General features: G+C 42.1%; 1 protein-coding gene across 5 annotated transcripts in view; it reads right to left on the bottom strand.

Annotated features, from left to right (window-relative positions):
* The window catches only part of agrn (agrin), a 238,539-nt gene that overhangs the window by 62,309 nt on the left and 149,315 nt on the right, over positions 1-26,915 (bottom strand). For all 5 annotated transcript variants that reach the window (XM_058085205.1, XM_058085207.1, XM_058085203.1 and 2 more), the window contains 9 exons: positions 20,390-20,587; positions 18,653-18,853; positions 8,632-8,774; positions 8,438-8,543; positions 3,933-4,052; positions 3,427-3,591; positions 2,744-2,887; positions 1,047-1,171; positions 860-965 (listed from right to left, as the gene is read on the bottom strand). In XM_058085205.1, coding sequence (XP_057941188.1) covers positions 860-965; positions 1,047-1,171; positions 2,744-2,887; positions 3,427-3,591; positions 3,933-4,052; positions 8,438-8,543; positions 8,632-8,774; positions 18,653-18,853; positions 20,390-20,587 — 1,308 coding nt within the window. The remainder of the gene's footprint in view (positions 1-859; positions 966-1,046; positions 1,172-2,743; positions 2,888-3,426; positions 3,592-3,932; positions 4,053-8,437; positions 8,544-8,631; positions 8,775-18,652; positions 18,854-20,389; positions 20,588-26,915) is intronic.

A 26,915-nucleotide genomic window follows, 5' to 3' on the forward strand; every position in this document is an offset into this window, starting at 1 on the left:
TAAATATGTTTTTAATATCAGGACCGAACAGCTCCACTATTATGCTCATTTTCAGGCCTTTGTATTGAGTTGTGGACCTCTATAGAGCAGCGAGATATGATGAACCGCACAGAAAGCTTTCTAGAGCTTCCAGAATCTGCACCTATTCCAGCTGTGTTTCCTTAGATTTCCTGCTTCCCACCAAAACAGTCTTGTTTTAATATATTCCACCCATGGCCCGACTCCGGGCTAGCTCACTTTTGTCTGTATAGGCATTGATAATAAATAAATCCTTTGGACAGGTACTTAAAAGTGGTTAGGAGTTACTGGTTGGAGACCCCTGACTTACCGTGTATGAACTCAGAGTGGAAACTTAAGTCCACTTTTACTGAGTGCAGGCAATCTTGGCAAAACATCAATAGTGGAAATGTTTACATACTTACATATTAAAAAATTACAAAATTACATATTTTTAGCGGGACTGTGTTAACCGTGTTTTAAAAAAAAACGAGGTAGACCCACTGACTGTGGTGGGAAAAGGCTATTAGCAGCTCCAGACATTAGTGAGCTTGTAATTTACATGCATGCAGGGAACACTCAACACGCTCCCTTGTATGCACACTCTATAGTGCTACACAAAGACAACCACTTTTGTTTGATTACTTGACACTGATAAATTGTTACGTAAAGCTTGCTCTTCTGACTCTTTGACACCAAGCAACGGCAACAACTTCTGCCTGATGTTTGCCGAAAAAAAAAAACGTTTTCTGGGAATCACTGCTAACACGGTAAACAGAGCAAAGCAGAGCTGGGAGTGGGCATGCCACTCTCCCCATCTGTGGGTGGGGGTGTGTGATGCACAGACTTCAGTTGGATTCACCTGTGCATTGTCCAAAGTGTTGCACGCTGATGTCCTTGTCCTGCCTGCAGGCGATGGTCCTCAGCTGGCACTGGTCGGCATATGTAACTCCGTCTGAGCCGCACACCTGCTCCGTGGTGACAGAAATGGAGAAGGTGATGCTACTCCCTATTGGAAACCTTCTTATATCACATTTGAGGAGACACACCTTGGTTTTGTTGGTCTCGTCGCAGTCAGGTGAAGGACACTCGCAATGGGCCTGACCGTTCACTTCAATGCAAGACGCTCCGAAACTGCAAACCAACTCGTCACATGAATTTGGAGCCTCTGGACCTTAAAAAAATTAATAAAAGTTTGTAATGTATTTATTTGGTCATGGTGACTATTTCTTATTGATGGAAATATTTCTGTACCATGTATTGTACACACTGCAGAACCAAAGTTCATACACAAATATACCCCCAAACCAGTATATTTACCTGTGCCATACGTCAATAAATAATTCATAGTTTCCTAGTATTTCATCGAAGCTGTCTTAGCCGGAATAGCACACAACAAAAAACAACATATCCCTCTCGACATATAAGCAGCGTTTGAAGCTTTCAAGTTGGCGCTGCAGGAGCTGAATAAGCTCACTGTGTGCCCACCAGGATGTAAGTGAGGGGTCTTTGCATCAGCGCTACATCATAACGGCTTAAATTCCACCCCAACCACCTCCCACCGTCCATGTCTTCATGCCCCCGCAGTCCTGCAAGCCCACCTACCACCTAGCGGTCTTTTTATCTGACATGGTGAGCGTGGAGGGGGGCGGGGGGGCGTCCCGCCACTGCTGACTTCATTAAGCCTTTTGACTTGCAGTCGATATTTGATAGAGCATCTTAATCAAGACAGCGGTATGGACCCCCAAAGCCCATCTCCTCCCGCACACAGTGGGAACTAACCTTTCTGGCAGGCTACTTTAAAGCCTGTGCACCCACTTGCTTATCTGAGTAGTATACACACATACACATAAACAGTACAGAAATTGTATTTACGTTGATGGATGAAAATATTATACAAGTCCTTATATCACTGCCTCATTGAAAAATAGCCATAGCTAACTAATGTAAACAGAGGAAAGCAGAGATGTGTGCATTGCACCTGGCCTCCAGCGCATGCCCATATAAGGGAGCCCGGTTCCCTGTGACATCACAGAGAGCCTGTGTTAGAAAAAACTCTCTGAGACCGAGCGTTTAGAGCCAACGCAAACATCTTTCACGGCACATTATGTGAAAACTTAGCAGACGGAAGGCAATACATAACACACATCTACGGGCTTGAATGTATTGTGTGGCGTACCTCAGGCATCAATACTGAGACCACAACTGTTTAATCTACACATACACATCTGGAAAGTCCTAAAGGAATAAATTAGGAATAAAAGGAATTCATTCATTTTCTGACACTTATCCTCACAGGAGTCGCGGGCGTGCTGGAGCCTATCCCAGCTGAATTGACCTTAAATTATGTCATTATGTCATTGAACGCAAACCCTCATTGCTCATAATAACAGAGTTTAAAGTGTGATTCAAATGTTCTGCCACTACTAAAGAGACTAGTGTTCGACAAATGGACTTGTTTTAGATTGCTCATGGTGATTAATCAGGATTAATTAATTTTGAAATGTGATTAATCTGATTATTAAGTCATTCATTTTCTACCGCTTGTCCTCACGAGGGTCGCTGGGGGTGCTGGAGCCTATCCCAGCTGTCTTCGGGCGAGAGGCGGGGTACACCCTGGACTGGTTGCCAGTCAATAACAGGGCACATATAGACAAACAACCATTCACACTCACTTTCATACCTATGGACAATTCAGAGTCATCCATTAAACTACAAACGTCTATAAATAATAAAGTGGTACTACCTTTGTCACAGCCGTTCATGGCCATCTTGCTTCCATCTGGACACACGTTACACTTCATGCCCTTCACGCCAGCCTTGCAGGAGCATAGACCTGACATCTGCTCGCAGTCGTCACGCACGGAGCCGTTGGCATCGCAGTTGCATGCTGCCCATGGACGAGGACAGAAGACAGGATTGATTAGAGGTGTTGATTAGTATTCTTTGATGATGGGAGGTGGTGACAACAATCCTGTCGTGTTCTGTTTTTCCCGGTTTCGGGGACCTTGTTTGCTGTGGGGAAAATCTTGTTAAGGTGGCTACGAGGCACATCTCAGCTTATTGACTGGAAAATCATTTGACCATTGACACATAGGCTAGACAATACTGGCTGGATGCTAGCTGTTTGACTAATTATTGACAAATAAACATACACAATGTATCAGGATTACTACAGCTAACTCATACTGTGTCACTGAGTCATGGCGGACATGCTGCACTACCCGAAGTTAGCTGGGATAGGCTCCAGCATAAGTAAAAAAAAATTGTTTTATTATAATTACAGTGAACCATTTTCTGTTACCGGGTACATCGTCTACAAAAGCCAAAAAAGTGATGGGGTCTCGAATTAGCGGGTCAAAAATAATATCCTCTTAAGGTGCCTTAAAAACCATTCCATTTTCTCATGCACTCCAAATCATGTCTTACGTGTGCATCCGCTCATGTTCTCCGTCACAATCCCGCGGAAGTTCCAGAAGCCCGGTTCGCAACGGTCGCACTTCTGGCCCCCCACGCCTGGCTTGCAAGAGCACTGCCCGGTGGCCGGGTCGCACGTTCCCTTGTAGGAGCCGTAGACGTTACACTGGCAGGTGCCTGAGGACAACAAGACAAGGACAAGATCGATTCCTCCACAACGGGTTGCTTATTTCTCTTACTTTGAAAGAGCACAGCGGTGCGGCTTCAGAGCGGCCGTCTATAGAAGAAAAGTATTCATTTTTACGAGAGTCTGGAACAATCCAAACAATTAGCTAGATCTAAACTAGCTAAGATTTTATAGGCCACCTCCAGAAAGTCGTTTTTATGTAATCTTGCTATAGCTTCTGTGGAAGAGAAAGCAGGATACAGGCACATGACAAAGTTCTTGTTTAATCGCTGACGTCGAAGGCAATAGCTTAACACAGCTTAAGAGTAAAAACGAGAGGGGAGGGGCTCACTTGGACAGCCCGCCAGTCCGACTCCCAAGGCGGCTGTGATGTTGTCAGAACAGCATCCGTAAACCGACGCGCTGCAGTGCTGGAACACCGTTGGTTCTGGCAGCAACGTGGCTGAAGTCACTGATTAGACAGGAAACACAAAAAGAAAAAGATGATGAGGGGGAAAAGCAGAACGAGGGAAATAAAAACACGGTAACACAATCACCGCGGTAACTTTATTTGGGGCTGGAGGTTTGCAGGGGAGCTGCTGGTGGGCTTCCAGATAACTATTCTATTTACGACTTTTCTCCTCCGAAAAAAATCAGGGAGGAAAATGACGCTATTATCTCAAGTGAAAACAAACAATAGCGTCGCCGGTGACATTTAGCACCAACTCGGAGGCATGTTCTCTATATTTGTTGGCGTCTAATAGGACACAATTGAAAATGCTGCCCTACAGCCACCCTCAACAGAATAAAAAAAAGACAGATGTGCAACATAATAGGAAAGAATTTTTTGTCAGGCAGGCTCAGGTTGTGGTGGTGCTTCTTTGTTTGGGCAAGCAGCAGCCTTCAACCTAGCAATGTGACAGCCCTGTGAAGACAGTGGGGAGCAGTACTCTGCCATATGAAGCCATTTGTTCTCATTTAAACTGGGCAATTCATAAGCATGTGTGCAATTTGTATACATTTTTTTTTTTTCTATTTCATCCATTTTCTATGCCGCTTATCGTCACTAGTGTCGCAGGGGTATGCTGGAGCCTATCCCAGCTGACACCCTGGACTGGTCGCCAATCAGCCAATCACAGGGCACATATAGATATATTTCATACAGAGTATTTGCAAAATTAATACACTTCCACAATTCTTATTTGTTTGAATTCTTGTTCCTGTACATTTATGTCAGTCCCTGTTTGCCATTCTAGACCAGGGGTGGGCAAACCTTTTGACTTGTGGGCCGCGTTGAGTTAACAAAATTGTGCGGGGGGCCAGAGCATATATTTAACACACACACACTATTTTACGCTCATAATTCTAACAGTCCGCCTTGAATTATTTGTCTAATTTTATTTGTAAAAGTGTCATACTATCAGCGATATGTCCTCATTTCCCTCAAACTACAAAATTTAATTTTACATTTTTTTTTTAACTGACCAAGACATATTAAAAGTTGAAATACTCTGAAAGTAACTGGCGGGCCGGATTGAAACACTTGGTGGGCCGCATGTGGCCCCCGGGCCGTAGTTTGCCCACCCCTGTTCTAGACTGATGGGGCTAAAATATACCATTATAAAAAAAAAAACAACAGTTAATATTGTGAATTCTACCTAGCAACAAGTTCCTTTTCTTCCTAATTACCGTATTTTCCCGACTATAAGTCGCACTTTTTTTTCATAGGTTGGCTGTTCCTGCGACTTATACTCCAGAGCGACTTATAAATGAAAAAACTGTTTATGTTACATAAACACTGGACACCTTTTACGTTCATTTTTTTTTTTTTTTGTGTTAGCATATTTTACAACTATTCAGACTGTTCTCTATTATTTTATTATTGTTAGAACTTGCCTTCCAAGAGGATGTAATGTCTGTTTTGGTCAAGTAGTTTGTAAAATAAATTACCCGCAAAAAATATGACTTTTTATAATAATAAAAAATAATTATAATAAAATAATTAAATAAATACATTAATTTTAATTATTAATAAATTAATTATTATATTTATAAATTATTAATAAATTATATATATTATATAATAATATAATTTAATAATATAATAATAATACTCCGGAACGACTTATAGTCCAGAAAATACGGCACTTAACTTTACATTTAATACAGAGCCGTGACACTTCACATTTAATAGACTTCCTGTTCATGCACAGTGCTGTACTACTGGAAGTCAGTTTTTCCATCCACCTACGGGGCAGAGAAGATTGAGTCTTACAGTATGAATTCTACCGAGCAAAAATTGGGCAAAGAAGGAATCCGTTTTCTCTCTTTCAATCCCCCCCTTTTTTTTTCTAGCACCGCTCATTTGGCGTTCGTAGGCTGGAGCCACAGGGGCCATAAATCACACTGGTTACTACAGGTGTGAATATGAGCCTGGCCGGGCGTAATGGTGATGACTGGGCTCACTTTTTTTTTTTTTTTTTTAAGTGCTTTTCCCAGGGATGGGCTTTTGGTTTCAGTTCATTTCACTTGACACTTTCCTCGTGTCGTTGGGCTATCTCAGCTCAGCCAATTATGTCGAGTGGAGGGTTTACGTTTTAAGCTGGAATGTTCTCAGGGCTCTTTCATGGCTTTTCACTGCGGAGTTGACATTGTTGGGTGGATTGGGCTATGCGGTATTTGAGTCAATTAATAACATTTGTTGTGAGGTTGTCGGGATTGAGAAAAATTGATAAATGCTATTTTCATGTGAACTGTCATGCAACTGTAATAATAACTTCCAGCCATGCATACATCTTCTGTACTTGCTTGTCCTCACGAGGGTCAAGAGCATCCTGGAGCCTATCCCAGCCCGGTCTTTTCAGGCGAGAAGCGGGATACACACCGGACTGGTTGCCAGCCAATCACAGAGCACATATAGACAATAATTGGACTCACATTCGCTTCTATGGGCAATTTAGAGCCATTAAATGGGACCTATTATGCTAATTTTTCGACCCTTTGTATTGAGTTGTGGTCTCCTATAGAGCGGCTACACAAAGCGTTCTAGTTCCTCCAGAATCTGCACCTATTCTAAAACGGTCTGTTTTAATTGATTATTTTGAAGTGTCACTTAAGTATCGAATTATAATACATATATAATTTAAAGCGGCCCTGTTATGCTCATTTTTCTACCCTTCGTATTGAGTTGTGGTCTCCTATAGAGCAGCTTCACACAATAACCCACATATAAAACTTTTTAGAATTTCAAGAATCTGCACCTATTCCAGCTGTATTTCCTTGGATTTGTGATTCCCGCCAAAACGGTCTGTTTTAATTGATTATTTTTGAAGTGCCACCTAAGAAATTATAATACATATCTAATTTAAAGCCGACCTGTTATGCTAATTTTTCTACCCTTTGTGTGGAGTTGTGGTCTCCTACAGAGCAGCTACACACAATAACCCACACAAAACTTTTTTTTAGATTTTTCAGAATCTGCACCTATTCCAGCTGTATTTCCTTTGATTTGTGCTCCCTGCCAAAATGGTCTGTTTTAATTTATTCCGCCCACTCCTTCCCCTGTGATTGATCACACACCCAAAGTGCTTCTGAACTATGACCTATATAAGGAAGTCTGCCCATCTGTGACATCACAAACAGACAGTTTTGCCATGCCTTTTGAAACTGAGCGTTTTGAGCCACCCCAAACTTCTTTTAGGGCTCACTTCTAAATGCGCAAACCTCATTATCTGAAACTTTGGCATGGTTTAACACGACAATACAACATTCTAACAGTAAATATAACACAATTAGATGCTTATCGTTCAATTTGATCAAAGCAGATTGCGAAGTCGAATTGCCTCACACATTTCATTATTAAGACTTGTAATTGTCATACAAGTTATTTTTTAAGCAAGTCTCTGATTGGCTGAAGTGTAGCATTAATAGATCCAGCTGGAAGCTCCATTTTAAGGCCCATCTATACAGAACAATGGCGGCACACTGCTTTCGTCTTACCAACGTATTGGGAACAAGTGTTCCTACTAAACTGGAGATTGAAAAGGACGGTTGAGTGTTTTCATACTTTGGCTTCTCAATACACTCCTACTGATGGTTTGGTAAACAAATAACCGCCTTTTGACTTTTTCCTTGGGAGCTGAGGTCAAATGAAGTTTCTCCACAGGGCAGTGACATTCCCCAACATTTGACTTTCATATCATTGTCCAACAGGAGAGGAGAGCTTTGGCGCTCTCGTGCCCCGTAGAGGTTTCTTCGGAAAAGGGATTGATTATCCGTGGATGGAAAGAGAGGCGTGACAGCCCAAAAGAGGCCGGCTTAGGAAGCAGAACAATCTCCAGGGATGGCTGTGAAAACACCGGCAATTCTCTCTCTCTATCTCTCTCGCTCTCTTCATCCTCTGCTCTCTTTTATTCCCACAAGGAATCAAACAGGCTGAAATGATAACTTTAAGTGGCTTTTGCTCTGCTTTTGCCACATGCTAAACATCACTATTTCACTTGGAGGAGGGAGAAAGATGGTCTTCCTATGAGGGCGGCTTAACAATCCAACGCTTCTTACCCATCAGTGGCGGGCAAAGAGAGGGTGTTGATGTAAAATTGAGGATACCAACGATGGCCGATCTCACTCGTGGATGATCAGAATCAGAATTGGTAGCATAAAACTAACTAAACGTACTTCTAAACAACACACCAATTGGTGAAAAATTGTATAATATGGAACCTGGAAATTATGACGAAAAATGTCAATTTTAAACCCCTTTCAATGGATGACATGAGAGATGGAATGTCAATGAAAATGAGTGTTGTGTGTGTGTGATGCATTCACATGACGTCGGTGCGTTACAGATGCACAAACCTGCACACTGTCCGAGATGCTGAACAGTCAAGTGCTCCTGTTTCTCACATCTGGCCTTCTTCAGCTCACATTCATTGTTGTAGCTTTTGCCGTCAGAGCCACAAACCTATGTGATAAAAAAAAAATAAAACATAATGATAACAATCCTAGGAAAAGAGACATTTATCACATGATGTCCTTGTAGGCTACCCTACCTCGATGTGAGGCACGGTGTGGCACGTGAAGTCACACATGCATCGGTCTTCTTCGGCGTCTTCATCCCATAAGCCTCCAAACAAGCGACATCGATCCAGCTCGCAGCTCTCTGCACCGGAACCGGACCCTCCTGATCCACAATCTGCATTCAAATAAACACAACAGAAAGGTGGTTATCCCATATGTACGGCATACATTCATACATACATAAAACATACGCCCCATGATATCCAATGTTATTATGACTACGGCTCCACAAACATGAAGAATCTACAACCTGAGTGATGCAAAGCTTTTAACTTTAATACAGTAAACCTCGGATATATCGGACTCGGATATATCGGAAATTCGCTCACAACGGACAGATAAAAAAGAAACAATTTTTCTGTAATGCATTTCCAATAAAAATTCATCGCATATATCGGATTTTTTATAACGGATTTCGCCTATTTCGGACAAAATATCCAGTCCCGTTCCAATGCATTTCCATTAAATTTCCCTCGCATATATCGGATGGCCGCATCGTGGCGCTCCAAATTCGCTGAATCGTGACAGGCCGCTATACGACGTCATTTGCAGCGTTTGCAGCGTTGCCTGCGCGTCCAGGTACATTGGAAACATAGTCAAGGAAGTGCCTTTTTATAACGGATAAAATCCGATTTACGCATATACCGGATATAAATCCGATATATGCGTAAAACGGACATTTTCCGGTATACGCATATAACGGATTTCGCTTATATCGGACAAAACCAGTGGGAACAATTGAATCCGATATATCCGAGGTTTACTGTATGTAATTTTGCAGTTAGCGCGCAGACCTCACAGCTAGGAGGACCAGGGTTCGATTCCACCCTCGGCCATCTCTGTGTGGAGTTTGCATGTTCTCCCCGTGCATGCGTGGGTTTTCTCCGGGTACTCCGGTTTCCTCCCACATTCCAAAAACATGCTAAGTTAATTAGCGACTCCAAATTGTCCATAGGTATGAATGTGAGTGTGAATGGTTGTTTGTCTATATGTGCCCTGTGATTGGCTGGCCACCAGTCCAGGGTGAACCCCGCCTCTCGGCCAAAGACAACTGGGATAGGCTCCAGCACCCCCGCGACCCTCGTGAGGAAAAAGCGGTGGAAAATGAATGAATGAATGAATGTAATTTCGCGTTTAACTTCTTTTTACACTTTCATCCAATGAAGTATGCTCCATTTTGAAAATATTGCACGCATAGGTGCACTATTTGTTGTCAGCTCATGATAGCAATTTGGTTAAGTTTAGCTGTTCATCATTGAATGCATAGCTGGTCATATTGTTGATTGATTGCCTCTCTGAAATTACTTTTGTGTTCTCAAATGACAGAGTAGTACTGGTACTGCAGGTACTGCAGGTACTGCCCTGCATGTATAGACATTTAAAGACCTTGAGGCGACTGACAAGCATATGTGATTGGTTGAATAACATGGCCGCCATCAAGCAAAGTGACTTTGGCGGACCGCAGGTGGGACTTAGCAGATAACTGTCCATAAGTCATGGACGATTTCTCTAAAAATTCTAAACATTTAAGGATATCTTAATTACATGGATGCTCGCATGTCCTCCAAAGAATTTTGACCACAACCCATATGAGGCGCCATAAATGAGTTGTGGCGTGTTTGAATTTTGAAAACTTGGCCTTTAACTCCAAAAACAAAAACAAAAAAAATAAAAAGCTGGTGAATGTCCCCCAAACCTTTACTTTTAATCAAAGAGCTGCAAAACCCTATAGAAGTTGTCCTGGCAGCTCTTTAGCTGTGACCTTGAAAGAAGAACATTTTACGAGCCGACTTCAATAAGTCAACGAGGTGCTCAGGTCGGCCATATGCTCAACAACGCCCCATAATTCAGACCATGACCGCGACCGCTGGGACCGGTGGGATCGCAAAAACTATTGTTGCACCTGCTGTATAAACTTTACCATGCGGCGATAAATCCGAGTCTTAAAAACTGGCAACAGAAGAGGGAAGAAAGAGAAGCTGCAGGATTGTTTGGGGACTCATTTAGGGGAGGAAAAGGAAAGAGGAAAAAAAAAACAAAAATACAAACCTAGAGTAAAACTCCCCAGGGAGATTAGGTGAAAGCATATGAAGGCAGAGAGCGACGCGAGCAAAGCACCCTTGGGGGTAACACAAAGTTCATTTGAAACAAATTTGTTATTCAAAAAGGAGGAAAGCACGGCTTTCAGTGCAAGTGAATAACAGCTTCCACTTCGGTAGCGTTCAAAACGTCTTAGACGACAACTAGCTTGCTGTTTGAATACGTTTTTTTTTTTACATAGCAATCATTTTAACAGTTGTGACATAATTATGGGGAGCTTGTTGTTGATTGAGGGGAATCATGTACTCCAACATGTACTGTGACTCTGGACAGGTCCAAACCATCTCAGTCTGGCCTCTCTGACTTTATCTCCAAGGCCTCTAACATTTAATGTCTCTATGATGTACTCGTTCCTGATCCTATCCATCCTGGTCACTCCCAGTGAGAACCTCAGCATTCTTATCTCTGTACTCCAACATGTACTGTGACTCTGGACATGTCCCAACCATCTCAGTCTGGCCTCTCTGACTTTATCTCCAAGGCCTCTAACATGTAATGTCCCTCTGGTGTACTTGTTCCTGATCCTATCCATCCTGGTCACTCCCAGTGAGGACCTCAGCATCCTCATCTCTGTACTCCAACATGTACTGTGACTCTTGACATGGCCCAACCATCTCAGTCTGGCCTCTCTGACTTTATCTCCAAGGCCTCTAACATGTAATGTCTCTATGATGTACTCCTTCCTGATCCTATCCATCCTGGTCACTCCCAGTGAGAACCTCAGCATCCTCATCTCTGTTCCCTCCAGTTCTGCTTCCTGTATTTTCCTCAGTGGAACTGTCTCAAGGCCAAAAAACATTGCCGACTATGCTAAAGTATATCCAATTTTTCTTTCTAAAACATAAAAAAATAATTGCTGAAACATGCAATCATATACTTAGGTCAAGGTAGCAGTCATTTCCGTCAATAAACCACAACTGCAGCTTCCTGACCATGCTTGACCGTAGGCAAGACACAATCATAACAAGCTGTAAACCGACTAAAGTTTGTGCAAATTCCGTTTTTTTTAATAGTATTGTCCCTCCAAAATAATCTTTCAGAAGGACCCAAAATCATGCAAATAAAATGCATCGCCTCATTATAGGCCTTACCTGCATATTTGCAAACCCTGCAAGTTGGACCTAATCATTCATGAAATTCCCAACACAAGCCTCTCGTCGGTATATTCTATAATAAGTCAACTGGGCAGGAAGAGAATGGAATAACAGCGGAGGCATTCCGAGGTTGGCCGCTCGTTCCTGCGCCAGCTCAGCAGCGCACAATAAAAGAGAAACTGCAGGCGAAGCCAATTGGTATTCCGCTCTAGCCTCCTTCTCAGAGACAAATAAATAGAAGAGATAAGACATTGGAATGGAATATAGAAAAAGTGAAAGGCAAAAAAAAAAAAAAAAAAGGTGGGTAGGAGAGAGTCCTAATTAGCTTTTTGCTCTCTGATGTGAACCACCATGCTGCCGGAGAACCTTTTAATTAATGCATGCACTAGCCAAGATGACTACATCAACTCTGTGCTTTGCCCATCCAACCAGTGTAACTCAATCCAGTCCAAAGCCTCGGTCTATGTAGCCAAGGGAGCCCTATTATTAAGATGCAGCAGCGAGGAAATAAATAGCATACAAAATAGGCAGAGGGGAGGAAAAAAGGGGGAACATATTGAGTATTTGACTGTGTGTATAAACGAACAAATGACAGGCGTGATGCTTTTGTCTAACATGTGTCCGTGTGTAGATGCCATTGACAGGAAAATAATAGACGACAACATTCCTATGACGTCAATAGATAGTTGGGACCAAGACATTTCACACAGATAATGCAAAAAAAGCCTAACCAGTAGATCTGGCATTGCAGCTGTATGCGCGTTCCCAAAGCAACACGGAATCCGACAATTACAGAAATAGACGCTTATGGCGTGACATCCAAAATGCTTCTCAGACAGCCACAATTGCTTACACACAGTATAATTATCCCTCGTTTATTGCGGTTAATTAGTTCCAGACCTGACCGTGTTAAATACATTTCAGCAAAGCAGGAGTCAATATTAATAAATGGAACATTTTCCTTGTTAAAGCAAAGATCATCTCTACTACAATTAGAGCCCTGTAGACAGGAAATAACACCCCTATAGTCACCTCCTATCAATATTTGTTTACACCACATTGCTCTACTGTAATGCAAAGGCTATGCGCTCACTGCAGGGACTCAGGACTAGTCACTATAATTAAAAAGGGTTGAGGCTGCACGGTGGAGAAGTGGTTAGAGTTCAATTCCACCCTCGGCCATCTCTGTGGGGAGTTTGCATGTTCTCCCCGTGAATGCGTGGGTTTTCTCCGAGTACTTCGGTTTCCTCCCACATTCCAAAAACATGCTAGGTTAATTAGGGACTCCAAATTGTCCATAGGTATGAATGTGAGTGTGAATGGTTGTTTGTCTATATGTGCCCTGTGATTGGCTGGCCACCAGTCCAGGGTGTACCCCGCCTCTCGCCCGAAGACAGCTGGGATAGGCTCCAGCATGCCCACGACCCTTGTGAGGATAAGCGTCAGAAAATGAATGAATGAACGAACGAACCTTTAGGAATAAAGGTGTTTATGTGTAGATTAAACAGTTGTGGTCTCAGTATTGATGCCTGAGGTACTCCACACAATACATTGAAGCCCGTAGATGTGTGTTATATATTGCCTTCTGTCTGCTAAGTAGCAAAAAATACAGTACAAATACGTACAAAAAATGGATGGACGACCCTAATGTGGATTAGTGGCATAGAAAATGGATGGGGAGTAAAATAACAGCCATATTGCGAGGGGACGACTGCATACATTAACAAATAGCATTCAGGTGAAGTGACTGTCAGGTGTTAAACTTCACATTCCGGTCCTGGTATTTGCTGGACAATACCTTCTGTTATCCCACTACACACTTAGTCAGACAGCAATAATTGATTTAACATAACAGGACAGGAGAAGTCAGTATCACTTGTTAAACTTAATCATCCTGTCCCCGTGTTGAGGGACAACCTCCACCTCTGAGTGAGCGACAAACCACCCAGCAATCAAAATCATGAAATGCATGAGCGGTAGCGGCTGGTGTGATGTATAAAATACGTGACTGATCATTGTCTTCAACACGATATGGCGGCTCTGATACTATCTAATATTTCTCAAATAGTGTCAAATGCTTTCAACACAACAGGGTAGAAGATGTGTTAAAACAATGTAGAGCATTGATTATGGCTTATGTGGTACATGGAGTACAGACACCATTTTCGAAGCAGATGCTCTACGGTTCAGAGTCACTCGGTGGCATATTAGCGTAGGTTATAAAATAAATAAATAAATAAGCTCAACAACGACATCGCTCAGCATTTCTGAAAGCAATTTATTAAATATCCACTTAATTAAAGAAAGGGTCAGAGGCAACATAGGTTGCGTGGTACTCAAATTTGCCACTTTGCCTGAGCAGTGAAAAGATGCTAAAGCTAGAAAGCCAGGCCTACCCGAGTGTGAAATTAAACAGGTGATAAATTCCCCCTCTATGGTCAGCAGTGGGGCCGCTGTCATTTTTCATTACTGCTAACTAAAACGTTGTAGAAAACAAGGTTATCCTTTTTTTCTTCTTGACGCCATCCTTTCCCTCAAGCAAACCTAAAGAGGAGGGTTTTTTTTTTTTTTTTTTTCAAAAAGGAGAATAAATCCTACCTCCTCTTTGGGCTTATCCTAGATTTGAAGTGTGCCCATTTGTATGTTGTCTGTAGCAGAGTGAGCCAATACTGTCTTTGAGCTTTTATTCGCCGATGGAGTGCACGAGAAATAGACCTTGTATGACCGAAAAGACACATCCGGCAGCTCTATTGAGCGGATAAAACAGGTTTTCAATGAGCACGGCACTCAAAGACTCGGCGAAGACCTCCGCCAAAGTTGAATGAACCCTGAGCAAGCAACAGATATTGAGAACAGACCATTCCGTAATTATTTCATTTCTAGCAGCAAGTATTGCAGCTTAATAACACAAAAAATGCAATTGGCGATATATAATAATAATATATATATTATAAGAATATAATCCGATAATAATAATAATAATAATAATAATAATACCCTCGTGAGGAAAAAGCGGTAGAAAATGAATGAATAATAACAATAAGAAATTCTATGATGGGTGTCAGTCAAGCTAAAAATAAAAATTAATCACGATTAATCACACTACGTTGAGTTAACTCATAATTAATCTCAATTAATCACAGGCATACAAGAAGGGGTGTAAATCTAGGCTCGTGCTGGTGGATGGTGGCTTTGTTTTCATTTTGCACTTTTACCGTAATTTGATGCTGTTCCTGTCATAGGATTACCCAACATAAAACAAAACAAAAAAAAGATAAATTAGATCGATATAATGCACAAATGTTTTGCTGATGTGTTTCCGATGCTAGCCCTGCTAATGCTATTTACATCCATTCTCAGTTTCAGCGACATTTCGCTGCAATCGTCGCAAATGTTTGTGTTTGTGCTCCCTGCTCTACATCGGTTCTCATCCCGATTATCACCCGATATCAGATTTGTAGGATGATATAAGACGATAATCTTATTTGTGGCCGAAATTATCGGACATCCCTAATAATAATGGATTACTTTGTAAAGTTTGAAATTGGCAACAGCAACCTGGATTCTCTCATAGTCTGTCAAATGTCAAGATGTGTTTCAGCTTTTAGTTGAACTATTTGCGGCAGGGCTGTCCTTTGATATTTATAATCATAAAAGACACATTTTTGTGGTTTTATTAATTACTGGTATCAACATTCAAGCTTATTTATTACGCCTATGCCACTTTTTCTTTGCTGATTTTATTGTTATGTTCCACAAATGGCCCCTGGGCCACACTTTGGCCACCCATGCATGTTTCGCCAGGAAAGTGAAGTGTTGAGTGTAATGGATGAGTGTTTCTAAGCTCTGCCTTCGTAGCTCTGTAGCTAATCAGAGGCTAGATTGCGGCGTAAAACCTGCATCGCACGGTGGTACGGACTTCTTCTGTTTTGAGGACTTGATTGTTAGGATTCAAACCCATTGGGCTGGACTTCTCTTTAGCGTCACAATTTCCACTATTCTAAGTCATAATAATGAAGTAATTGTTTGAACTTACAATGGTATCACCTTTCTTCCTGTGACTTGATCTGGAAAATCTCCCCCAAAATGCCTCATGTTTGTCCCCACAGGGAAATGTATCGATCGCAGACACCACCCGATTTGCCCTTGACTATGCCACTTTTGTCAAGAGATCCAATTTTTGATGGAGATGACCGCAAAACACTGGAAAGAGACACGAAGCGGCAGCTCAGCGCTGTGGGCGCATGTACAAAAAAAAGGAGACGAGATTCTATTGTGTAAGCCCCTGAATCAAAATGAGCAAGTGATGGAAAGTGGAGGATGCTTGGGGACAGTATGAACGAGGCGTAGAATGAAAAGAAAAAAAAAAAAAAAAAAAAACTAAAGCCATCAGGCAATGCGATCTAGTGAGAAGGACCCTCGGGAGAGAGGTCTGATGCAGGGCGACTGGCAGACAATGTGGACGGAGCGAGAGATGAATGCGATGAGTGTGACGCGCAGGGGAGGAGAGGGGGGTTGGGATGGACTTGCACATTTCTTCATGCTCTACATCCGAAAAAGGTCACCGTCTGAGTCAATGAAATGATGTTAAATGGACCACAAGAGGTTTTTCGGGGCGTCATGATTCGCCCGACAGGCCCCCGGCCAATGTGCTAGACAATGGGGTCTCAAACACGCGGCCACTAGTTTGAGGCCCCCGCCTTGATATGAAAGTTTAATGATATTGCGGCCCGCACAAGTTTGATATGGATGCTGTATGGTATCATGTACCCAGAAAAAATTATTACGTTTGATTAATGTTCATGTTAAAGGTTAAATAACTGTTAATAGTTATCCTCCCTATCCGTGTGGAAGTGGTAAATTTTTGGCTATTTAAGTTCAAAGGAAATTACTTGAAGGCTACCGTTTAGGTCGCTAGCTCTCTAGTTTGCGAGTTAGCATGTAGCCCTGCAGTTGCGCAATATGTTGTAAATAGAAAGAGTAAAAATGTGACTATATGCTATTTTTATGCGGGATAATAGACTAGAAACCAGTAAAAATATTACTATTACTATTATATTATATAAATCATGTCCGTGTGGAAGTGGTAAGTTTTTGGCTATTTAAATTTAAAGGAAATAACTTGAAGGCTACCGAAGGCTTGAAGGCTAGTTTGCGAGTTAGCATGTGTCTCAAGACCCTGCAGTTGCGCAATATGTTGTAAATAGAAAGAGTATAAATGTGACTATAGTCGTGTTTTGTCATGTCTACAGGGCTCTAATAATGCTTTGTTCATTTTAATCTGAAAAAAATAATTTGTCTACCCACCAACTATATGTGGTTTCTTAAGTTTTTATTATTTGCAGTTTGATGATTATTACTATTTTATGTATTTATTTATTTATTACTGATTGATTTTCTTTATTCTTGATTTGTTTATTTATTTTTCAGAAAATCGGAACCAAAGAACAGAAAAAGTTTGTATATTTTCTGTTTTAATAAATAATATTTTTTTATTAATTCATTTAATTTACTAATTACATTAAAATAATTAATTAAATTAATTTTTAGATTAATAATATATATAAATTATTATAAAAATTAATTTCTTTTTTTTTTTTTTTTTTAATTTTTCAACAGCTCAGCTTGAGGTGTTGTTTTTCTTTTCTTTTTGTTTCTCTTGTTTTCCCCCATTGTCTAGCACAGGGGTCTCAAACTCAATTTACCTGGGGGCCACTGGAGCTAGGGTCTGGGCAAGGCTGGGGCCGCATCAGGTTTTAAAAAAATAAAATTATATATATATATATATATATATATATATATATATATATATATATATATATATATATATATATATATACATAATTTTATTTTTATTAAACCTGATGTTTTTATTAAACCTGATGCGGCCCCAGCCTTGCCCAGACCCTAGCTCCAGTGGCCCCCAGGTAAATTGAGTTTGAGACCCCTGTGCTAGACAATGGGGGAAAACAAGAGAAACAAAAAGAAAAGAAAAACAACACCTCAAGCTGAGCTGTTGAAAAAACAGAAGCAGATTCATCTTGTGTCTATTTGCACCCGACTCCTCCACCTGCCTCCAATCTGCTATCCTTCACACGTCGCCTGCTTGCCGTGATCACCCACAAGCCACCGGGGGTACAAGCGCGCCGCCATCTGCGTGACAGCCAGAGGTTGGCTCGTCGCTCCCTGTGGAGTCGGGCTTGAGGAACGGAACGCGTTACACTGGCTTGGCACTGTCAGCACCGATCAAGATATGATTTGCTCAGTGAATTAGAGATAATTCATTGGGAATACGGCAGTACACTAGGACACCTGACTTGAGCTACAGGCGGAACAATTCACTTTCACACTCGGGGTAGAAGTGTGGTTCTATCACAACCGTGCACTTTTTAAGTTTTGCCTCACTATTAGTTCAGAAAGCTTGAATCTATTGCGCAATCAGGATTCTACAAATAGCAGTCACTTTAGCATGTTTTTTGAAATGGAAAACAGAATTAGTGCATGTGCTTGATTTAAAGGCAACCGCCCAAAAGAGAGAGAGAGAAAAAAAAATGACTTGACTTTAATTAGCCAGAATTAATAGCCAATCCCCGTGATTGCGTCGTATTTACGGCTGCATAGTTACAGTTCATACACTCTTCGCCGGTTCATTAGCATGCGGCGGGTGGCATGCGCAGCCATTAGCAACACAGCACAGATGACTAAATACTGTAGCGCAGGTCAGTTGATTAAGATGATTACACACGTTCAACGGCCGCTTGGTTAACATAATTACGCCATTTCAAAGTCCATTTCCTACCTTCATCACAGCTGCCGGCTTTCACCGCGTCAATTCTTCTTTTCTGCACGCAGGAGGACAGGCGGAGCTCGCATTCGTTGTCGTAGGTGGTGCCGTCGCTACCGCAGACCGGGGAGAAGGATTCGTCCGAGCACTGTGGGCACTCGCATTTGCTCTGGACACACCGGGAACCCCAGGCGCACACCGTGTTGCCACAGGTTTCTGGATAACACACAGGAAAAGAGAAGCATTACAGCGTTAACATGTAGCAAACGACACCGTCTGTGAGCACCATTCTGTTTACTTTGCCTCAGTAAGCATTGATTGTCATGACCCTGCTACACTTTGAGTGGCAGTTGTTTTATTCCCATTTGGGAAAACTGGACAGGATGGTTGTGTTTGAGGTGCACAAGCATTCATTCATTCATTCATTTTCTACTGCTTTTTCCTCATGAGGGTCGCAGGGGTTGCTGGAGCCTATCCCAGCTGTCTTCGGGCTAGAGGCGGGGTACACCCTGGACTGGTCGCCAGCCAATCGTAGGGCACATATAGACAAACAACAATTCACACTCACATTCATACCTATGGACAATTTGGAGTCGCCAATTAACCTAGCATGTTTTTGGAATGTGGGAGGAAACCGGAGTACCCGGAGAAAACCCACGCATGCACAGGGAGAACATGCAAACTCCACACAGAGATGGCAGAGGGTGGAATTGAACCCTGGTCTCCTAGCTGTGAGGTCTGCGCGCTAACCACTCTCCGCCGTTCCGCCATGTTCATTGTTAATTCTGTTTAAAACCTAAATATTCCCACTCAGGGGCTGTGGCGGTCGCCTTACAAAAAATAACTTTTGTGCCTCCATTCATATTTCCGTTTGCTAACTTGCATGCTATGGCACACTCTCGTAGCCCTGACTCAACCCACTGAGACTGATTGACTGGGTTCACTCACTCTGTTCATTCAGCTATAGAACCAACACGCCCAGTTTGTTGAGACAGAGGCACAGAGTGAACCCTCTTGTCACTGTTACTGTAATATCTTACTTTTTATTTTTCTACACAAAATAAGATGAAAAATAAATAAACAAATCAAAAATAAAGAAAATCAATCAGTAATAAATAAATATAATAATAACGATAAAACGGCAAATAATAAAAACTTAAGAAACCACATATGGCAATTTCACTGCTGTGTTTTTGTGCAATGACAATAAAGGGAGTCTATCTATCTATCTATCTATCTATCTATCTATATAGTTGGTGGGTAGACAAATTATTTTTTTCAGATTAAAATGAACAAAGCATTATTAGAGCGCTGTAGACATGACAAAACACGACTATAGTCACATTTATACTCTTTTTATTTACAACATATTGCGCAACTGCAGGGTCTGGAGACACATGCTAACTCGCAAACTAGAGAGCTAGCGACCTAAACGGTAGCCTTCAAGTTATTTACTTTAAACGTAAATAGCCAAAAACTTACCACTTCCACACGGATAGGGAGGATAACTATTAACAGTTATTTAACCTTTAACATGAACATTAATCAAACGTAATAATTTTTCCTGGGTACATGATACCATACAGCATCCATATCAAACGGGCCGCACTAACATTAAACTTTCATATCAAGGCGGGGGCCTCAAACTAGTGTCCTGCGGGCCACATTTGGCCCGCGGGCCGCGTGTTTGAGACCCCTTCTGACATAATTAGAACACAGAGCAGGTAAAGGTGAGGTTGTGTTAGTACTTACTGCACTCTCCCTGGCCGACCACTCGGAGGTCCGTCTGTTTTTGGCAAGCCCGCACATGCAACTCGCACTCGCTATTGTAGGTGGCGCCGTCGCTTCCACATACAGGCTGGTGGGACTCCACACATTCCGTCGCGCAAACACACAGCCCACTCTGGGCGTCGCAGATTGCCCCAAAAGAGCAGTTGACACAAGCCTCATCTAGAAGGAAAGGAGGGAAGGTTTTGTGTAAGTCTGTGATGAAAGATATAATGGAAGTTTCCATATTGACAGTAATATATACAGTCACATTTAACCACAGGCAAATTCTGTCCAATTGAATGAGAGCTTTTCCACAGATAGATCTCTATCGAGGTTCAGATCTAAAGACAAGGATTGTGGCGAAAAAAATGATGACTAAGACCTGAAAATTCCCAGGAGCAAAGTCAACATCAAGTGAAGACATTTGGAACTACCCGAGCACTCGAAAGAGCTCAAACTAGTAAAAAAAAAAGTTTGAAACACTCCAACAGACACTCCATCAATCAGTACTTTGAGGGAGGGCGGTGGAGCGACGCCACACGGCTTTTTTTGACAAACGACATTTGAAGAACTCTCCAGTGTACTACTATAAAAAAAAAAGACTGGTCCTAATGCCAGTGGCTGTTTTTAATGAGAGCCTGGCACTGCTCATCAACTAGCTTGACGGATACCGAGGACTCGCTTTTATCGGTTATTCCGAGTGTACTCAGCAGCAGTCATTCCATGTTTGACAAAGCCAACGGAAGATGACATCCAATCCGTTTTCGATGCCGCTTATCCTCACTAACAAAAAAAGGCATTTGCATTTTATGACAGTGCGTGACATGAGGGTTGTTACAACACATTGAAAAAGTCACAGCGATGCATGGCATGCTGTTCTCCGCTTGAAATTTAGAAATCACAATGTTTGAGTACAGAATGATTGATGTGAACACACTCGGATAGTCAGGAAATGGAGAAAATCAGTCATTCTGAGGGACGTTTGTCGTATTATGCTGGAAAAAGCAACGACTGTGCATGACAGGCAGCTTGCTACAGAGAAATCAAGATTTAAGCTGACATTGTATGACATGAATATTGTAGACGGTATATTTTGGAGGGTTTTCTGTAGCATAACACCAGGATAGTCACGACACTGCATGATATGCTACTAGAAAAGGAAAAATCTGGATATCTTTGATTCAGTTTTTACACGTTTGTAGTAAAAACACACTGGGATAGTCACAACAATGCATGATATGCTACTAGGAAGGGGAAAATCTGCATATCTTTGATTCGGTTTTTACCAGTTTGTAGTAAAAACACACTGGGATAGTCATAACAATGCATGATATGCTGCTAGAAAGGGGAAAATCTGGATCTCTTTGATTCGGTTTTTACCAGTTTGTAGTAAAACACACTGTGATAATCACAACAATGCATGATATGCTGCTAGAAAAGGAAAAATCTGAATATCTTTGAGTCGGTTTTTACATGTTTCTCGTGAAACACACTGGGATAGTCACAACAATGCATGATATGGTGCTAGAAAGGGGAAAATCTGGATCTCTTTGATTCGGTTTTTACCAGTTTGTAGTAAAAACACACTGGGATAGTCACAACAATGCATGATATGCTACTAGAAAGGGGAAAATCTGGATATCTTTGATTCGGTTTTTACACGTTTGTAGTAAAACACACTGGGATAGTCACAACAATGCATGATATGCTGCTAGAAAGGGGAAAATCTGGGATATCTTTGATTCGGTTTTGACACGTTTGTAGCAAAAACACACTGGGATAGTCACAACAATGCATGCTATGCTGCTAGAAAAGGAAAAATCTGGATATCTTTGATTCGGTTTTTACCAGTTTGTAGTAAAAACACACTAGGATAGTCACAACAATGCATGATATGCGACTAGAAAGGGGAAAATCTGGATGACAAATTGTCCATAGGTATGAATGTGAGTGTGAATGGTTGTTTGTCTATATGTGCCCTGTGATTGTCTGGCCACCAGTCCAGGGTGTACCCCGCCTCTCGCCCAAAGACAGCTGGGATAGGCTCCAGCACCCCCGCGACCCTCGTGAGGATAAGCAGTAGAAAATGAATGAATGAATGAATGGTCCTAAAGGTGTGTGACAACATCCAATCATCCATTTCCTCCTCTCCATTCCTTGCTTCGTCCAACCAATGTCATGTAGATGATCTCACGTATGCGTATATCATTTTGAGTGAGGAAAAGGTTTTTTTATTTTTCCCTATTCTCACAGCATTCGAGCATCTCGGCTCCATCTGTTTGGCAAAAGCCGCATGAGTGACCCTTTTTCTAAGGTGACGGTTATCCAGCTGAGGCTTCTATTAACCAAGCGCACCTCCTCCCGGTCCACCGAGAAAAGGCAACAAGGTCACCCACCACCTGCCCAAAAAAATAACAACAACAAAAAAAGAACCACATCGGAGGCAGTGAGCGTAAAGGGGGTGGGCGGGATTGAGTAATCAAATCTTAAGAATAATCATATTGCTAAAAGAGTTCACTTGAGTTACGCACATAGCCGACTGTTTTTATAGCCTCGGTGAAGCCAGACAGAGACAGTGTTAGCAGAAGAAATAGCCTGTGATAATTAGCCGGGATTACAGCTAATCATTTTTGTGATTTCGCCCAACAAAGCCGTACGAACGAGCCAAGAAATAACCCCATGTGATCACGGCCATCGGTCATCAGCTGGCCAATTCCTGGCACGTTGACGGAGGGTCGGATCGGCATTGTTAGGGCGACGACAAGGGCTGCCAAAAAGCAAAAGGGTGTCTTGCTTTGTCATATGAAGACATGACTGCTGACATCTGTCTACCTGTGGTGTGGCATGTCCGTTTCTGGCATTCCTATCCGGCATCCCACCGGTGGGATTGTTCTATTTGCTCGACACAGGAAGGCCGAGGTGCGAGCTCTTCCAAAAAAAAAAAACAACAAAAAAATAATTATCTTCTCAATGCAGGGACACCATGAACCTTGTCGTTGTGTTACAAAACAAGTAGCCTAGCAAAGTTTTCTCTTTAAACCGTCGTACATATTGATTTTGGTCGTTAGTGTTGTCTTACTTGGCTTGTATGATGATCGTCGATTGGCTAAATTGCTAATTTCTTTGCTGCTAACGTTAGCTGCTGCTTGCACTTGAGACTGGGTGCTTTGTGGTAGGCTAAACTTGAGCTGCTTCCGGGGTAAAGCAAACTCCTTCTTACAGAGAAAGCCTTAAGGACTCGACCTTTATCATTGGTGGTGTCAGGGTGTTTTTGAAATGTCAATTTTGAATTTATTGGACCGACAAGTCTCATATGCTCGTCTATTTTAAATCGTCTACTCTCCACTATTCCCCGCTCCTCACCTTGCCCTCACAACTACAATGCAAGCCTAATAGCTGATGCTAAACATGTACATTTGTGCATTATTTTAAGTCTGAAATGGACAGGGATTGGGCGGCACGGCGGTCTAGTGGTTAGCGCGCAGACCTCACAGCTAGGAGACAAGGGTTCAATTTCATCCTCGGCCATCTCTGTGTGGCGTTTGCATGTTCTCCCTGTGCATGCGTGGGTTTTCTCCGGGTACTCCGGTTTCCTCCCACATTCCAAAAACATGCTAGGCCAGGGGTGCTCATTAGGTCGATCGCGGAGGTGGTACTGGTCGATCGCTGGTCGATCGCGGCGTGACATTAAAAAAATATCATCCCAGCATCAATGCCGTCACTTGATTGATATACAGGGCAGCCATTCAGATGACAACTGAATGTTGCCCTTCGGGTGACCAATCAAATCAAACAACGTCTCTAAGTACAGCAGAACTTACGATGTCAGCCTATCATCCATCCCCGTTACTTGATTGACATACAGGACAACCAGTCAGATGACAACTGAATTTTGACCTTCAGGTCACCGCTCATGCGTAAACAGCGATGCAAAGTGCTAAGCTAGTCGGCGAATTGCGTCAGATTTTAAGCCCTCGCTAAAGTTTATGGTCACTAAAATGAGTGAAGGAGCTGGACCAAGTAAAAAGGCAAAAACATATCACTTCCATACGGAATGGGAGGTGGACTTTTTTTCCACAATGTCTTTTTCGAAGTGCGTTTGCCTCATATGCCATTCTACCATCGCAGTACCAAAGAAGGGAAATGTGGAGTAATGTGGAGGTAATTACAAAAAATGTTAATTGTTAATTATGTGTGTTTTGCAATATTGGCTCATTTGGTTATGTAAGGTACATCAACATACATTGTACGTACAAATAATCCTCAATACATTTGAAAATAAGTAGATGTTTTGCATTTTTGTAGTGGGTAGATCATTTTGACTCGGTCATTTTAAAAGTAGCTCGCATGCTGAAAAAGTGTGAGCACCCCTGTGCTAGGCTAATTGGCGACTTCAAATTGTCCATAGGTATGAATGTGAGTGTGAATGGTTGTTTGTCTATATGTGCCCTATGATTGGCTGGCGACCAGTCCAGGGTGTACCCCGCCTCTCGCCCGAAGACAGCTGGGATAGGCTCCAGCACCCCCCGCGACCCTCGTGAGGAAAAAGTGGTAGAAAATGAATGAATGAATGGACAGGGATTGATCGGAAGTAGCTATATTTATTTTTGTGTACTGTGTATGTGTGTAAGTGATCGGTAAGACGTATTATTCATTCATTTTTTAATTATAATTTTTTTTATCTGTGTGGTTGGTAATTCAAGCAAACAGGGAACTAATGCGCCAGCCTCATTCACTGTATTTTTCTCAATAGACACAGCATTCAGTACTTGAAGTAAAGTTTTCCAAGTGAATTCAATCTCACCAGCCAAATTAGACAAGAGAAAAAAATAAAAATAAAAAAACACCGGCACTGACAAGCAGTATGCAGTTCTCTCGTGAAACGTGCGGTGTATAAAACAAGTTTAAGATTACAACGTGCATACTGCGGCATATTGAGAAGGGGTGTAATATGTGACCAGAAAACCTAATAAAGTGGAGGCAGTGTGACCGTTTTGACCTTGCCAATTGCATCATGTAGATGAATGAAGCACGGGCCTTTCCCGACATCACTTGGGAAACACTTTTCGAAAGAGTTGAGACCAAAAATGGCGCCTATTTTTACTAATTTAATGGTTGCTTTCAAACAATTACAAATAATATAGGACATATTTAAGCAATGTTGAAAAGTCAGGTCAGCACCAAATATGCAGAGCAAAAAAAAAAATCGATTGCAGTGAAGAGGATATTGAGTGAGTCAGACCGGTGGGGGGATAACTGCCGTACTTAGTTGTGTGAAAAGTGAGGAGACAAAAAAAAAAAAACAACAAAACAAAATACTCAATCACCAATGGCGCCTGCGGGATAATTGGCCTGCCAAGATGGCATCGAGAGTATTCACTGAGTGGCTTTAACAAGCTGTAAATCTCTACTTGGGCCTGTGTCTCTGCAAAGTGGATCTGTAGATATTTGTTCTACTTGAAGCCCCGCCGCCGCCGCTGCCGTCGTCGTTGTCGTCGTCCTCCCCTGCGTGCTAATGATTAGCGGATGCGCCGACACAGCCAGATAATGCTGAGTGACTCATGTAGCCCAATTACACACAAGTATGCTCCGTTTTCTTTTTTTTTTCATCTGGACTAAAGTGTATCGCCGCTTAAAGGTCATGTAAAAAAAAAAAAATAAGTCAAACCAGGATTTCGTCCTGCCTTATAGAAGATATAGAAGACTTAGATCAATTAGGTTGCATCACTCTGAAAGTACATGTTGATATGCAGCATGAGTTCATTCATTTCATTCATTTTCTACCGCTTTCTCCTCACGAGGGTCGCGGGGGTGCTGGAGCCTATCCCAGCTGGCCACCCTGGACTGGTGGCCAGCCAATCACAGGGCACATATAGACAAACAACCATTCACACTCACATTCATACCTATAGACAATTTGGAGTCGCCAATTAACCTAGCATGTTTTTGGAATGTGGGAGGAAACCGGAGTACCCGGAGAAAACCCACGCATGCACTGTCCCAGAACATATTGTAGAGGGGACCTCCATAAGGGATATCTATACCGTTTATACTCACAAGGGTAGCGGGCATGCTGGAGCCTATCCCAGCTGTCTTCGGCGACTGGTCGCCAACCAATCACATTGCACATATAGACAAACAATAATTCACACTCACATTCATACCTATGGGCAATTTGGAGTCGCCAATTAACCTAGCATGTTTTTGGAATGTGGGAGGAAACCGTAGTAATTATTATTATTATTATTATTCATTTTCTACCGCTTTTCCTCACGAAGGTCGTGGGGGGTGCTGGAGCCTATCCCAGCTGTCTTCAGCGACTGGTCGCCAACCAATCACAGGGCACATATAGACAAACAATAATTCACACTCACATTCATACCTATGGACAATTTGGAGTCGCTAATTAACCTAGCATGTTTTTGGAATGTGGGAGGAAACCGGAGTAATTATTATTATTATTCATTTTCTACTGCTTTTCCTCACGAAGGTCGTGGGGGTGCTGGAG

Source organism: Doryrhamphus excisus, chromosome 10 (assembly GCF_030265055.1).
Source record: "Doryrhamphus excisus isolate RoL2022-K1 chromosome 10, RoL_Dexc_1.0, whole genome shotgun sequence".
NCBI classification, from domain to species: Eukaryota; Metazoa; Chordata; class Actinopteri; order Syngnathiformes; family Syngnathidae; genus Doryrhamphus; species Doryrhamphus excisus.